At 35.5% G+C, this 16,125-nt stretch overlaps 1 protein-coding gene across 18 annotated transcripts in view; it reads left to right on the top strand.

Moving 5' to 3' along the window:
- The window catches only part of LOC109055269 (basement membrane-specific heparan sulfate proteoglycan core protein-like), a 93,277-nt gene extending 86,557 nt beyond the window's left edge, over positions 1 to 6,720 (top strand). For 14 of the 18 annotated variants that reach the window (XM_042713760.1, XM_042713754.1, XM_042713753.1 and 11 more), the window contains 7 exons: positions 554 to 629; positions 1,174 to 1,252; positions 2,003 to 2,050; positions 3,162 to 3,232; positions 3,438 to 3,521; positions 3,602 to 3,705; positions 4,797 to 6,720. In XM_042713760.1, the coding sequence (XP_042569694.1) occupies positions 554 to 629; positions 1,174 to 1,252; positions 2,003 to 2,050; positions 3,162 to 3,232; positions 3,438 to 3,521; positions 3,602 to 3,705; positions 4,797 to 4,969 (635 nt within the window). In that variant the 3' untranslated portion in view covers positions 4,970 to 6,720. The remainder of the gene's footprint in view (positions 1 to 553; positions 630 to 1,173; positions 1,253 to 2,002; positions 2,051 to 3,161; positions 3,233 to 3,437; positions 3,522 to 3,601; positions 3,706 to 4,796) is intronic. The other 4 variants (XM_042713755.1, XM_042713766.1, XM_042713765.1 and 1 more) reach the window with 2 other exon arrangements.
- Positions 6,721 to 16,125: the final 9,405 nt, after the last annotated feature.

Here is a 16,125-nt window from a genome sequence, read left to right as displayed (position 1 = left end):
TGTAAACATGATGTCCTCACACTGTGAACAAACACATGTTTAGTTACTAACCTCTGAATGTCCGTCATTTACACACTTGAGCTGACCAGACAGGTGAGTTTCCGGTCAGAAACACTGAGCATGAAGAACTTCTTGGTAAGCACTCATTTGCCTGAGGGTTCTCCGGTAATACATGGTTCAAGAGAATGCTTTGTGAGGAATGCATATTGTTGTTCCCAACTGTGAATGTTACTTTGACAGCAGTGTGTATTTGCATTTATTTTCATTTATTTATCTCATGAAGATAAATTAAATGTATGTTGGATTTTTTTTCTGTAGGATTTTTTTGTAAGTTGCTCTTGATGATTGTATGTTCCCAATGAAGCCTGCTATTCGGAATCTAGCATTTATAACTTATAAATAGTAATTCATCAATTAGATCAGATTTTAATGTAGTCAGGGGCTCAGTTCTGTTCATTGACTGCTTATTCTGTTATTTGGTGAAGCTCCACAGGGTGGTAGTATAACCCAGAGTTGGCACCTGGGTTTATTTTTGTTGGTTTCTTTGTTCCAGACTCTCCTATTGAATATTCTGCGTATTTCCAAGATAATGGATATCTGGCTCTTCCAAATCCCATGTTCCCACGAAGGTGAGGGCCCTTGATATGTGAAACTATTGATGAACTGTGTTCGGTGTTTAACTGACTAAATTATCAATTTAAATGAGTGCGGTCAAATTCAACAGTTTTTACCACAGAAAAAGCTAACAAAAAAATAGTTTTTTGAGAGTTGTCAAGCAGAAAAATAGTGTAAGATAAGATAAATTATCAATTTAAATGAGTGCGGTCAAATTCTTGGCAGTAGGGTATATATATTTGCTTATTATCTACATCTTATCGTATGCAGTTATGCAAATTAGTTGTTTTTATGGTTTGATTATATTTTAATAAAAATCTATAAAATATTAATGTAGTATTTTTAAACTACCATTCAAAAGATTTTTTTATTATTATTTAAAAAAAATATATTTGTTTCAAATAAATGCTGTTCTTTTGAAAATCCTCTTCATCAAAAAATCTTGGAACAAAAAATAGTATTACAGTTTCCACAAAAATATTAAGCAACAGAAAAAGCTAACAAAAAAATAGTTTTTTGAGAGTTGTCAAGCAGTATTGATGGTTTGTTTTGTTTCAGTGCTCCTGACTCTCCAGAGACCATTGAGTTAGAGATCAACACTGTCTCTAAAGACGGCCTCATCCTGTGGCAAGGAGTGGTATGTTTGTACACATGAGACCCCTACTGGATCTCAGGGCACATACATTCAGGGTCCAAATTTTCAAAAACTAAAATAATTATCGGTTGCACTTTATTTTACAGTACGTGCACTTATATGTACTTATAGTGTACTTACAGTGTATTTATCTAAGAAAGTTCTGGTAATACAAGGTATTCAGGGTCCAAATTTTCATTTAGGGGTAGGTTCAGGGTTAGTACCTAGTTATTACATAGTATTGTAATTACTAAAATAAGTACATAGTATGTACACCTCGGAACAGGACTGTAAAATAAAGTTCTACCTAATTATCATTTATTCTTGCACCATTTTGAGTTGCAATTTTCCCATATACCAATTTTATATACTTTGATCACATATTAAATGATTCTAAAGGATCATATATATATATATAATCTATATATATAATATATATATATACTATATAGATATATATATATATATATGTATATGTAATTTTATTTAAAAAAAAAAATTTTTATTTATAAAAAAAAGTTGCAATTTTAGGTAAAAGTCATCAGTTTTTCATTGGTAATTTTGGACCCTGTATACACTCATATTCTGATAGTGTCATTTACATTTTATATTCAGCCTCATTTGACTAAACTGAGTAAAATGAGTTTGCTTGGAGTTGTATTGGAATATGCTTTTGTCCTTCACCTCTTAAGCACATGATTTTAATGGCTGCATTGCATGTTTGCCTGGCTAACTCACCTTCATCCTCCTCAGGAGCCTGCAGGCACTCTAAGCCTCCGTAAGAAGCATGCTAGTATAAAGGTATTCACTCTTCACAAGCAGTCAGAGATACGAGTATGTCTGCATAAGCATGAACGTATTATCTTAGAATATATGCAAAATGTTTTTGAACTTTACAGCACTTGCACAGATACATTTACACATTTTGAAAACAGCACTTATATTTACTTTTGATTTAGCAAATGCCTTTTCTTTCTCACTTACAGTGCACTAACTGGCCACACGGATGCTCAAGAGCACAATTATACTAGAAAAGCATTTGTTAAATAACTAGTTTATTCAGTGGGTGTAAGTGAACAGGCTCAGGAATTATCAATGGGTAAAAAAAATTAAATTTCACCTCATTTATTGTTTGCATGTGTTGGTGTGATTTCAAAGTTGCTCTTTATTTATGACAGCAGTTCCCAACCCTGTTCCTGGAGCAAGTTCTATTCAAACTTTTGTTCCATTCAAAATGTACAGTGTGGGGGCTCCAGGAACAGGGTTGGAAACCACTGATTTATGACATAATTAGCCTTATGTTTGCATATTTATCACCTGCTTTTCCACCTGTTTAATCAACGCACCTGTGTTACTGCAAGTTAATCACATATTTGTGCGTTTTTCACAAATAAAAAGTGTGCCTTTTTTTTTTTTTTTTTTTTTTTTTTTTTTTGCCTTCGGAAATTATTGACTTAACCTCAAACCAAACATGAGACACAGATATGTTAATCAAAAACATATTTTTTTAGTTAATAACTTCTCCTGCAGTGTTTAAAACCAACTTGTATGGTCTCACATATCTTACAGTTTTCACAACAAATATGGAATTTGTGCTTGTGTATATGAAAAGTGCCAATAAATGTAATCATTAATCCAGCCTACTTTATACACCATGTTATGGAAATGAAGACATTGTGATTTTTTTTTTTTTTTTTCTTTTGACTTTGTTTTACTCTGTGCCTTTTGGTCATATAGTAACTAATATTAAGACATAAGAGAAAGATTATTCCTAGAGACATCTTCATCAATATACACTGCTGTATAAATGTTTGGCTCCAGAAGCCTGTGGCTTTGGCTTGTGGTTTGCATTCATATTCCCTCCCAATGACTGAGAGACTGACTTTATTATTTCACTGAAAATACTTTCCAGGAACTGGGAAGTCAAGGAAAGGGGAAGGACTTCATAAGTATTGGTTTACAAAATGGACATATTGTGTTTAGGTGAGTAATTGAGCACATTCTTATATTAACTATTCACATGGGTATATGGCATGAGTCTAATATGTTATGATGACAGTATAATAACCTAATGTTTGTAATAGACTTTTATTACTAGGGTTCTCTGCTGCAGCCACTGTGTTTCAGTTTCTTACTGATCTAGATCAGTCCTTTGTAGCCGGTTATAATGTGCTCTTGTTCCTGATAGTTACCAGCTGGGAAGTGGAGAGGCTCAGATTCACTCCAGAGAGCCTGTCAATGATGGACGATGGCACATGATCACTGCAGTCCGGTAATGCTCCTTACCTCTCCAAACCATCATAGAAAGCATAATAGAAAGATAATAGTGAGTTATTTTTGTGTGTTGATCAGGACGGGTAAGCAGGGCTTCCTTCAGATCGATGGAGGATCTGTCCAACATGGGCAATCACAAGGCAAAAGCATCATGGTGAACACCAAGGGCAACATATACCTGGGTAAGTATAATATTACAGTGGTATTTGTTCCTTGTACTGATCAGACTGTTGTGTCTCTCTTAAGGTCCACAAAGTGTGGACAAAGTGTAAATGTTATTCTGGAAAAAAGTTTTTTAAAATAAATTTTATGATTAAATAAAATTCTAAATAAAACACTACTGTTTTTAAAGTTTGGGGTCAGTAAGATTTTTCTTTTTTTGAAAAAGATTTTTTGGAATGGATTAAATATTGATTGAATTATCCTGTAAAAAGGTGTTTTTGAGTTTGTTTTTTAAATTTTAATTTGAATGAATTATTTGGAAGGTTGTATTATTTGGAAATGTTTGTTAAGTGCCAAATCAGAATATTTGAGGATGTTTGAAGGATCATGTGACACTGAACATAACATAAGAAACTTCTTTCCAAAGAAGATTTAAAAAATCTTACCGACCCCAAACGTTTGAACAGTAGTTTTTTTTTTTTTTTTTTTTTTTTTTTTAATTCAGTTTGGTGCATAAAAACATGGGGAAGTTATTCTAAAATTATATTTTAAAATATTCTCTCTTTAGAGGGCATTGGAATTTATTACAATAATGAAGACTCTGGTGACCAGTCCTGCTCCTGTCTAGCAGAGTTTAGCTCCAACCCCAATTAAACTCATATGAACCAGCAAATCAAGCTCATAAGTAGGCATACTAGACACTTCCAGGCAGGTGTGTCAAGGGAAGTTGGAGATAAAACTCTGCAGGACACTGGCCCTTCAGAACCAAGTTTGGACACCCCTGCTATAAACTATAGACAAAAAGCATAATTTTCATTCACAGATCAACTTTCTTCTTGAACATATCGTTTTTAATACTGACATAATAAAAACATTATGTAATTTTGACCCTGTTTGTAATTTAATTTAATACGTATTTAAATGGATAAGACTTATGCTAAACATTCAGGAATCAAACCTTGCACAGTTTTTCTAACCTGATTTATTCTTTTATACTTATACTAACCTGATTTATTCACATAACCAGCTACATAAAAAAAAAAATCCCTTTTAAAAGAAAATCAAAATCATTGGTAAATCTGAAGAAAGATTGTTTGTATTTGAACTGTAGGTGGCGCTCCAGACATGAAAGCATTGACTGGTGGGAAGTACTCATCAGGTATCACAGGCTGCGTGAAGAACCTCTCACTGATGAACGCTCGTCCGGGAGAACAGCCAGCACGACCTATCGATCTGCAGGTCCACGCAGAGGACGGCATCAAGGTGGAGCGCTGCTTAACATAGACGCAGTATTAAAACACTAGCAGAGACTACAGAAAAAGACCCCTCAGCCACATTCACACTGAGAAACATGCATTTCTCAGACACTTACAGGACAAACTATAGTCACACAGAGACATACTGTACACTGATGTGTGTTTCTTGGTGCTTCACCGCAACCGAAAAAACACACAAGAAAGGATTCTTTGCTCTGTGCTGCGTTAAACCAAAAAAAAAAAAAAAAAAAAAAAACGAGAAAGAAAAATTTATGATATTAACAACTCTTCAATATTTCAGTGTTTTATGCTCAATCAAGGACATATTAACACAGAAGCTCTGTTTACGTACTCCGAACAGTAGCTTTTTAGCCATGAGAAAAAGATGACAAAGATGGTTTAAAAAATAAACATGATGAGCCTTCTATGGTGGGTCAGATCCTATGGAATCGGAGATGTTTTTATAGCACTGAATTTTTATTTATAAGCATATTAATCTATATATATATTGTATTTGTGGGGGAAATGCAAGCTAACAATAACCTGCTCATTTGTTTTCCTAGCAGTGATTCTAGGCTCTAACAATGCGTGTCTGAGGTTTAGTGCCTGAGCTGTGTTTATACTTGAAGACTCCGCTGCCTTCTTTTACTCTGTTTGAGGGCCAGTGGGGGCGAGCATGCTTAGATACCATAAGGAACGGGTCTCTGTGAGGTCACAGCACAGAAGACATCAAGATGCATCTCAGGTGAAGATTGTTACTAAAAAGTACAAATTGGGAGAGCATATATACAGTGTTGACTGCATATATTAAAAATGACATACCTTCCATGCTTGGAAACCTTGTTGCGTCTGCTAAATGTGTCTGGTAATATAAAAACATATGGTGCTAAATTCAGACATGATGAAGGCAACGAAAACAAGCACATATTCATAGTTTCAGTTTCTTATAATATTTACCTCTCTGAATGGTCTTATTTGTTGTAAGAAATAAAAGCTTTAGCTTTACAGTAAAATAAAACACTGTTTCCTAATTACAATCCCTCAAGCCAAAGTACTGAGAAGCTAATTGTAGATTAAAAGTTGATGTATTGTCTCTAAATTGTTAAATATTTTGCAATTATATTGTTTTTTGTTTTTTTTATGTAACAGAATTAGTATTATTACAATTCTCATAGTGGATGACAAATGTTACATAAAACACTGCAGCAGTTTTAAATGTTTAGAAAGTCTTTATTTTTTCTGTCTTATCTGTTTTTTCACAGTTTTGCTGTTAACAACCACACTAACATATTATTTTACGATAGATTTGTATGAATGGTTAAGTGAGTTTTTCCATTGCGTTCATACTCTATAGGAGTCTTACACAGTGTACATTGAAAAAAGAGGAAATGGGTGTCATCTTCAAGATCCTCCAGAGGGTTAATGGAGAACTGACTCATTTACAGCAAACCATTCAGGTTCATTATCTCAGTCGGAATGTACAGGAAGTGATTCTTTCTGGCTGCTCTCATTGCAAAGAGAAATGAACTTGAGTACAGACAGAGGGGATGGAATAGAAGGTCTACAGAGAAAATATTGCCTAGTAAACCCCTCTTTTATTAGTGCTGTGACTTGGAGCTCTAATGAACATGCTCGCCCACATGGGCCATACAGGGGTCAAAGGTCACTTTGGCCTCCTTGTGTCTTTTTCACCATTTTATGACTAAGGCTTGTCTGTTAATTTTCTTTTTAAAAAAAGAGCATTACTGCTTAATTAAAGTTGCTTTACTTTTATTATTATTATTTGATTCTGTCTTTTGTCATCACTGATTTCCAAGCCTGAAATGGCTTTAAAGCATGATCACACAAGCTGGTGGTTTTTCTTTTGCTAATTTGTAATGTGTAGTACACCTACTGCACCATTCAATCTGTGTGATTATGTTTACATTTTGATATTGAGGTCAAAGATTACAGAGGAATCCAGTTTTGTTTTGATAACGGTCAATAATCTCCATGACTCAATCAATATACATGATGTGTCTGTTCAGTGTTTGGCAGGCTGGAACCAAAAGCCAAAAGGGGTCATATGACTTTGCTAAAAAGAACATTATTTTGTGTATTTGGTGTAATGCAATGTGTTAATGCGGTGTAAGGTTTGTTAACATAATGTACATGATTGTTGCTCCTCACGTATGCCCCGCCTTTCTGAGTCAGAACGACTGTCATTTTTTATAGAAACAAACTGGCATTGTCTGGCTGCATCCGTTCTCTGAAAAAGGAATATTTGGTGAAGCTGACGTGTTACTACCAGTGCGTTGTTGATTGCCGGATTTCCATAGCTTGTGATTGGCCGGATTCCTTAAGCGTTTGATGGAAATGTTACACCCCTTACCATAATGTGATGCTGAGTACCCGGCGCAACAAGACAAAACTGATAAAACCCATTACAAACGAGGTTTATTATAATGACTTATACTGTCTTTTTAATGCGTTGCGTTGCGAATCAAGCTGTGTAAACATAAAACCATGTCTGCATTTGTGATCGGAGAAATGACAAACAAGCGATATTCAACAACGCTCAAAACTCACGTTTGAATCATCAGTGGCAAATATTTTAAATATGTAAAAGTACTTACAGGCTGTGAGTCAGAAGTGCCAGACTGTCCTTACAAAGTTGGAATTGCCTCACTTTATAGAAACAGACACTGGCATTGTTGGCTACTGGACAGTCCTTGTCCTCTGTAAAATGTGCTGCACACATCTGAATATTTGGGTTGAACTGTTCTGGAACAGTGTTGTAAATAAAACTTAACCACCTCTTTTGGAAGGCCAAACAAAGTAGTTTCGCTTTCACAATGAAACACAGCGTTTCCACAACATGGCGGCGGCGGCAACAGCCAGAATCAAAGGTTACGCCTTCTTTCGTAGACATGTGGGGGCGTGTTTAAATGAGCCGTTTTAGGTAGGCGTGGCAGAGTCTTAACTTTGATAAAGAATATCTCTTTGGGTTTGAGACTTTAGTCTTTGCAACTTTACAGATCTTCTTTATGCACCAAGAGCTTGTAACACTCCAAAGAGAAACGAAAAATTGAAATCGCATCATATGACCCCTTTAAAAAGTGGCTTTTCATGTCAATTCAACCCTGATGGCTGTAGTAGTTTTCTTGAAAGATGAGTTAAAAGATTATAATGTAAACATCTCTCTGATGTTATTTATTGAGATTCATTGTTTTCATGTAGTAACATCAAGTAGTTAAGAGTTCTTGTTAAATTTAGATTTAGATTTAGGATTACACTTTAAAAAAAAGGATTTTTCATCCTTGTAAATAAAAAAAAATACTTCCTCTGCAATGAATGGGTGCCATCAGAATGAGATTCCAAACAGCTGATAAAAACTTCACAATAATCCACAACTAATCCACACGACTCCAGTCCCTTAATTAATGTTTTGTGAACTAAAAGTTGTAATAAGTCAATCATTAAGATGTTTTTAACTTCAAACCATTGATTCTAGCTATGAGTCCTTTGTCTGTAATATTATAATATCAGGAGAGAAATGTACACAAATCAAGCACTGTTTATAAGCGAAAACACTTCCAAACAAATATGTTGGTGGATTTTAATGTGAGAGGACAACACAATGGGAATTTTCACTGGAGGAAACGTTATTATGGATTATGGAATTTTGGCCAGAAGCGACAGTTAAAACGCCCTAATGATGGATTTTTGTATACAAGGATTTTGCAGTTGTTGTTGTTTTGTGTATTGCATACACAGCTTTTCACAAGTCATTAGTAGTTGTGTATTGGGTGCTTGCTAGGGGGGTTCTGGACGCTAGAATGACAAATGGGACAGGACACCCAACAGTCATGTGGACTTAATGGACATGCACAAGCCATGGCCACTGTAAGACCGCAAGTGCACATGAGTGTGTCATTTGGGACCGTAGATGTTTGGTACATTGTCTACGTCAGTCATCCAGCACCATGACTAAGAAGTGTCAAATGATCCCACATATGACTTGAATCCACAGCAACTGAATCTCGATGAGAAAAGCATTTGCAAGCAAATCGGGAAAGCGTAAGAAAACATGCATCAACATAATCCCACAACTCCAAAATGACGAGATAATTCACAATTCTGAAAAAAAAAAAGAAAATCTAAACTGTGAGATATAAACTTGCAATTGCAAAAAAGAAAAAAAGACAGGATTGTGCGATACTTTTTACATTTTTTATCCCGTGGCAGAAACAAGCTTTCATAACCACAGGAACAGCTGTGTGCCTCTTTGCCATCAGGTTCATTCATGCAGAATAGCAGAGACGAACCACAACTCAAGTAATTAGCCAACCAAAAATGTTCCTCCACAAGTAACCAGTAGTTTTTCCTAAACTGTGGATTGGAAGTGTAAAGTATAAGTTTTAAGTAGAAAAATCACACATACTCTGAGTGGAGAGTGAGATGAGTGTATCTGTAAATAATGACAGAAGAGAGAGTGAGGTTTTTTTTTTCCTCGCTCTCTTATACAAATATCAGTTTTTATTGCTTTTACCAACATCTTACATAATCAAACTTACTTGTAGCAAGAACCATCCAGGTTGCAAATACCTTGGAAATGGTTTTTTATAATCAAACTTACTTGTAGCAAGAACCATCCAGTTTGCTATTAATTTGTTATTTATATTAGTAATAGACAAATATATAGTTTTGGCCTTATATATACATACTTCCTCTGCGATATATATATATATATATATATATACATACAGCACCGATTATATATATATGGCCAATATATATAGCGACTGATATATATACATACATTATTATTATATATATAATAATACAAAAGAGAGCTTATGGGGGCGGTTTTATACATATATTATGCTATGTATATATACCGCGACTTGTTAGTGGTGTGTAAATATAGATATATATACTATATACTATTGATATATATATGCCCTTATATTGTATATCCCGCGTTCTACTTTAGACACTCTATTGAAAGCCAGAAGAATGAACAGCAAGAATGAACATATTATACACATAACACACATTTACACACACACACACACACATATATATATATATATATAATATATTATATATATATACCTATATACATATACATATCAGAAGAGAGAGGAGGTTTTTTTTTTTTCTTCCTCGCTCTCTTATACAAATATCAGTTTTTATTGCTTTTACCAACATCTTACATAATCAAACTTACTTGTAGCAAGAACCATCCAGGTTGCAAATACCTTGGAAATAACAGTATCGCTCTCATATATGAATATTATATTATATATATATATATATATATATATATATATATATATATATTTGTCTATTTAGACACTCTATTGAAAAGCCAGAAGAATGAACAGCAAGAATAAACTCAGTCTTGATGATTATGCTAGTGAGAATATGTTTAATATCTTGTAATAAGCCACTATATTTGAGCAAAACTAAATGCAGGAGCACAGTCAGTGTCTACACAACATCTGCGCTCTTTCTTTTTTTAAGGAAGCAGGCTCCTCCCATCTTGCAGTAGCATCTGTTATAAACTTCGGTCTAATTTCTGACCTCCTTTCATTCACTCCTCCCATCTCTGCCTCACCCGTCTCGCATGGCAAACTACTATCCATATACAAGAATTGTCTAGTGAAGAAATACAAAAACATTTTGTTTCTCACTTTAAGTATTTCCTGATAAAGAAGCAATGAAAGTGAGATTGTTAAATGTGACATTTGATCATGCTTTACATAAATTGGATAAAACACTGCAATTGTAATCCTATAATGCACTTCATGCAATAAACCAGGTCAGAAGAGAAAAGGCATCAAGCATTTAATTTCATACAACTCCCAGGACCCATTTCTCACTCCATTTCTCACAGCAGTAAATTTCACATTCAAAATGCAATAAAACTAACAAAACACTCCATATATGTCTCAAATCAACACATTCTTCAATAACACTAGCAAAGCTTGTCAACCAACAAACACTTTCTCACGTATAAAACAATGACCTAAAAACTCCCACTAACATCAGGTAGAATTACACAATGTTTTATTTTCTTTCTTTCCAAAACAACGACAGCTCTCTACTGTTTAGAATTCACTGCAATATATGTTACATGGTCCATGTTTACATTACAGTATAAAGTTATTGCCAAGTTGTCCTGTTTTTTATAGATGATAATACCTAGTATTACCTTCTAATTGCATGGCAAATGTCAGGTCAATTGTTAAATTGTCAATTTTTAAAAATTCCTCTACTATTTAAAAAAAAAAGACAATTAGCGCTGTTGATACAGTATGTCTTACACAACCACTTATGCACTTTTGAAATTTTGCACTGCATCTTTACAATTCCTCTTAAAGGTTTCTCAAAACACACAGTGTTGAAACAGCAATGTAGATTTTCATCAGGTTCAACCAATTTACTTTTCTGAATGTTTAAAAAAAATGAATTCCACTTTCTGCAGCTCACACATTAACATGAATATGCAGATTATGCACTCATTAACACACAACACAATGCAACTACTCAACAAAGCAGATGGTCTCATATAATTAAGATATTCATTATCAATATTACATTGTTAGCAATCAGGCTTTTTGAAAGTCGAGCAATCTGCTACTAAAACAGAAATAAGTCTTGTTAAATTTTGGAATACTGATTCACCAGTTGTAGCCTACTAGTTTTATCATGATTTTTATTCTTTTTTCAAACTTGACATTTAATTTCACCATCAGCTTTAGTGTATGGAAAATCAGCCTAAGCAGCAGGTTTGTTGATATTCAGACAAATCCTCTGCACAATCTGACCTGTGTTGCAGCCTGGAACTAAACCACACCATACTGATTTTGGCTGGCCAGAGGAACCTGGTTTGTTTTTCTCCATTTTTGTGATTGAAGAATTTTGGTCCCTTGCCACTGTCGCCTTTGGCTTGCTTAGTTGGAGACACTTAATTTCTAGCAATATTGTTGGGTTGATTGCACAGACACTATTTGAAGAGAGCTGAACAGAATGATGACATCACCGAATCCTCAAGGAATTGACTTTAGCTGAAAAATTATTGACAAACTATTTCCTGTTTGTTACTGTAAAGCTGCTTTGATACAATCTGTATTGTATAAAGTGCTATACTGTATAAATAAAGGTATAATGTAATAATATTCAGACCAACAGCACGACTGCAAGTGTGATATTGAGGATTAAATCTCATCAATGGTTGCACAGTGGTTAACCAGAAAAATTAAAAATGACACTTCATGCCCAAAAGGTTGCCGACTCCTGGAGTAAAATAAACTAAAAAACTAAAGTAAATAAAACAATTTACTAGCCAACGGTGATTCTATTGCTAAGGTGTGTAGAGGGTTGCATATTCATGTCTTTCACACTGACCTTTATACACATAATTGTTACTTTTTTAATCCAACGTTTTGTCTCAAATAGCCTGTGTTTATGAGATTTAGGTCCTTTGCCCACCTCTGTATTTTGGTATCCATTAGTTGGGTGGGTTGTTATATTATATTTATGGTATATGTTTATAGGTTATGTTGGATTTAAGGCCAACTCCGAACATACACTTTTGAATTGTGTCTACATCTATATTGCAGCCATTTGAACTCTCAAGGGGTGTACAGATTTTGTATTGCCAATGCAAATTTAGTAAAAGATGAAATTTTATGTTACTTGGTTAAACACTGCATGGGCTTACTTTAAAGGGGTTTCTTTTAATTACTTACTTTGTTACTTTATATTACTCTGCCAAAATGAATGAATGCTAATTATACTGTGTATTATTAGGAAGGAAGAAGAAGCTTGATGAGGCCCTTGTCAACATTATTTTGAAGGACTTGCAGCCTTTCTCCATCGAAGTCAATGGATTTAGAGCATTTTTAGAACATTCGTGAAGTTGGACCCCACCTATATGTTCTGCCAACCCAGAAAACTGTTAAGACAATGATCAGTGATAAATACCAAGAGGAGAAGCAAAAGGCTATGACACATCTACAGAACATCCCATCTGTCTGCCTCACAGCTGATATGTGGCCCTCCCTCATTATGGAGTCCTGTCTAGGGGTTACATGCCACTACACTGACAGCAACACAGAACTGGGCTCAGTGATGCTGGGAGAATCAAAGTTCCCCAAATCACATACAGCTAGAGGCTTTGTCAGATCTGGTATCTGACTGGGGGCTCACTAGTTCAGTTGCTGCCATGGTGGCAGACAAAGCGGCCAACATGGTGTCAGGAATTCAGAAGCTGGGACTACGCCGTCCCACATGTTTTACTCACACCATCAACCTCATTGCTAAAAGGGCAGTTGAAGAACAAGAGGTGTTGGCAGACATCCATAGCAGAGCCAGGAGAGTGGTGTATTTGTTTTTGGAGCAGCACTTTAAGGCCACTGAAAACCTAATCCTTGCTCAGGAAAGGATGGGCAGGCAGCCCCTGAAGCTTCTCCAGGAAGTGGACACCAGGTGAAACAGCAAGCATGATATGCTGCAAAGAGCCTGTTGATGCTGCTTGGGCTAGTTTGTCAAGCGACATCATGCCACTTTCAAGTGTTGATTTTGAAATTTCCGAAAGCCTTGAATACTGGCACTGTTCAAGTATGCCACTAAAGAGCTCCTTGGGGATAAAAGAGTGTCGGCTTTGAAGATCATCCCAATCATTAGGATGATTTAGCAGAAGGTGACAGAGAAAACAGCCCTGGCAAGAAATGCTTCTGCTTCATCCTTAGGGATGGCTCTTCAGCAGTACATCAACAAGCGGTGCAGCAATGTTGAATCCATCCGTGTGCTTGCACTGGCCACATTGCTAGACCCCAGATTTAAGACCTTGGGTTTGGCAACCAGGATAATAAATATGAATGTAGATAGATGTTTGTTGGTGGGTGTGTTTGCTATGATCCGGCTAAGCAGTGAGCATGCTTCACAAGCAGAGGCATCACCAGGGATTGTACAGTAGGTTGGGGAGTGAATGTACAGCACTCTCTTCAACCCTCAGTACCGTGACTGAGGTTAGAGCCTTGAGCATGGCACCGAAGCCCCAACTGCTCCCCTGGCGTCGCAGCAAAAATGGCTGCCCACTGCTCCGGGTGTGTGTTCATTGTGTGTGGTGTGTGTTGTGTGTGTGTGTGTGTGTGTTGTGTTGTGTTTGTTTTGTTTCATGTGTGTGTATTTGTTTGTTTGTTCACTACTCATTGCTGTGTGTGTGCACTTGGATGGGCTAAATGCAGAGCACAAATTCCAAGCACACCATACCTGGCTACACGTCACCTCTCTCAGATCAATGATGCATACCTCCCTCGAAATGAGGACCCTCTCAAATACTGGGAGCCCCATGAAGTGTACCCCCATCAACATCCTTTGGCCAGTAAATATATAGCCGTTACAACCACATCTGTTCCATCCTAAAGTTGGGGATGTAATTAGTAAATAAATAAATAAATAAAAAGCTTAAGCTTCAGCACAGTGGACCAAATAATATTCTTGAATAAAAATATGTACTTGCATTTGTATTTATGCATTTGTGTTTTTTAACGGTGTATGTTTGTATTGTTTTGTATGGAACACACAAAAAATGCTGTAATGAAAAATCATATAGACCTTATTTATTGGCGTATTAATCATTCTATTTAGAAGGTGAAAAAACTTAAGTTTGATGTGAGTACAAATGAAGAACAACATATTTATTGTCATTGTATTGTGCAAAATGAAATTTGTCAACTCTATTGCTACACACACATTCGCCGCCATCTTGCTAATGAGATATATGCTTATTAAATATACAAATAAACCTTACAATGACATCCCAATGAACCAAACATCTGAATGACACAGTTTTGTAAGAATTTGTATTGACCACCAGAGGACGAAGTAGAGCACAGTGTCAAAAGCCTTGAAGCACCAATGCAGTGTGTTGTAAAGGCTTCACTGCTCCAACTTTAATTGAACACACCTAAACCACACCTAATAAAGATCTTCAGGATCACTAGAAACTTCCAGGCATGTGTTTTGGAGCTACACTCTGCAGGACAGTGGCCCTCAAGGACCAGAGTTTGACACGTGTCTTGAATCTTTAAGGAGAGATCTAAAATGTGCAAAAAAAAAAAAAAAAAAAAACACTTCTAAAATTAAAATAACAAAATTTCAACTACAGCTATTAGATAGATGCAGAGGATCACTTGATGGCTCATTTGCCATTTCCACATAGGCAAAGGTGCAGTTTTCTTTTACATTTGTTTATACCATATAAAATCATTATTTTAACAATAAACAATAGTCTTTGTCCATTTTTTGCATTTTTTGTGCTTTTTTTTTTTCAAAAAATGCCATATTATCACAGTCAAACCTGAACGTGTGTTATATCTGTGTATATGTTTTTGCAGTTGTTTTTCATCATGTGCTATGGTTTCATGATTCATCTCTTCATTTCTGTGTGTTCTGCATTGTGTCTGAATATGTTGTTTGACAAATTATGCAACAGACAGCAATTTTTTTTTATAGTCTCCCATTCATTTCTATGAGGACACCTATGTAATGTCCTCTTATGATAGGTGTACCAACGTGTGTGTGTGTGTGTGTGTGAGAGAGAGAGAGAGAGAGAGAGAGAGAGTACAAGTGTTCTCCATTGTGGATGTGTTATAATGTTGATAATTAATTTCCTGTGTATTTCTGTTCTGTGTTGTGGCTGATTTTGTGGTTTTATTTGACTAATTGAAAATAATAATATTTGCACATTATATTTTTCATAGTATTGACTGACCTACACATCTGTCTCCAGGCCCAGCTGTGCAGATTAATTTACAGATTTAACGTCATTAACATGGGTTAAGTCAGGGGTGACCAGTCCTGCAGTTTAGTTCCAACCTGTTCCTTGTCTGGACATTTCTAGTAATCCCGAAGACATTGTAAGTTATGTACTGTATGCTGCACGTTCACTGATTTTTTTATTTTTTTCATGTGAACTAATACAACTTGCATTCCTATTTCAAATTTTATTTGATCTTTTTTCACAATTATTTATTTAGGTTTGTGAAACAAACACAATGATGCCACTAACAGCAGATGGAGATCATGCATCAGCACTCTACTGCTATTCCTGCAGTTCCCAGATGTGTAATGTTGAATATTCTGCAAATTTGGTGAATATGGATTATTGAATTTTTAATTATAAAATGT

This window comes from Cyprinus carpio, chromosome A23, assembly GCF_018340385.1.
Source record: "Cyprinus carpio isolate SPL01 chromosome A23, ASM1834038v1, whole genome shotgun sequence".
NCBI lineage: Eukaryota > Metazoa > Chordata > Actinopteri > Cypriniformes > Cyprinidae > Cyprinus > Cyprinus carpio.
This window is presented reverse-complemented; position numbering and strand designations above follow the sequence as displayed.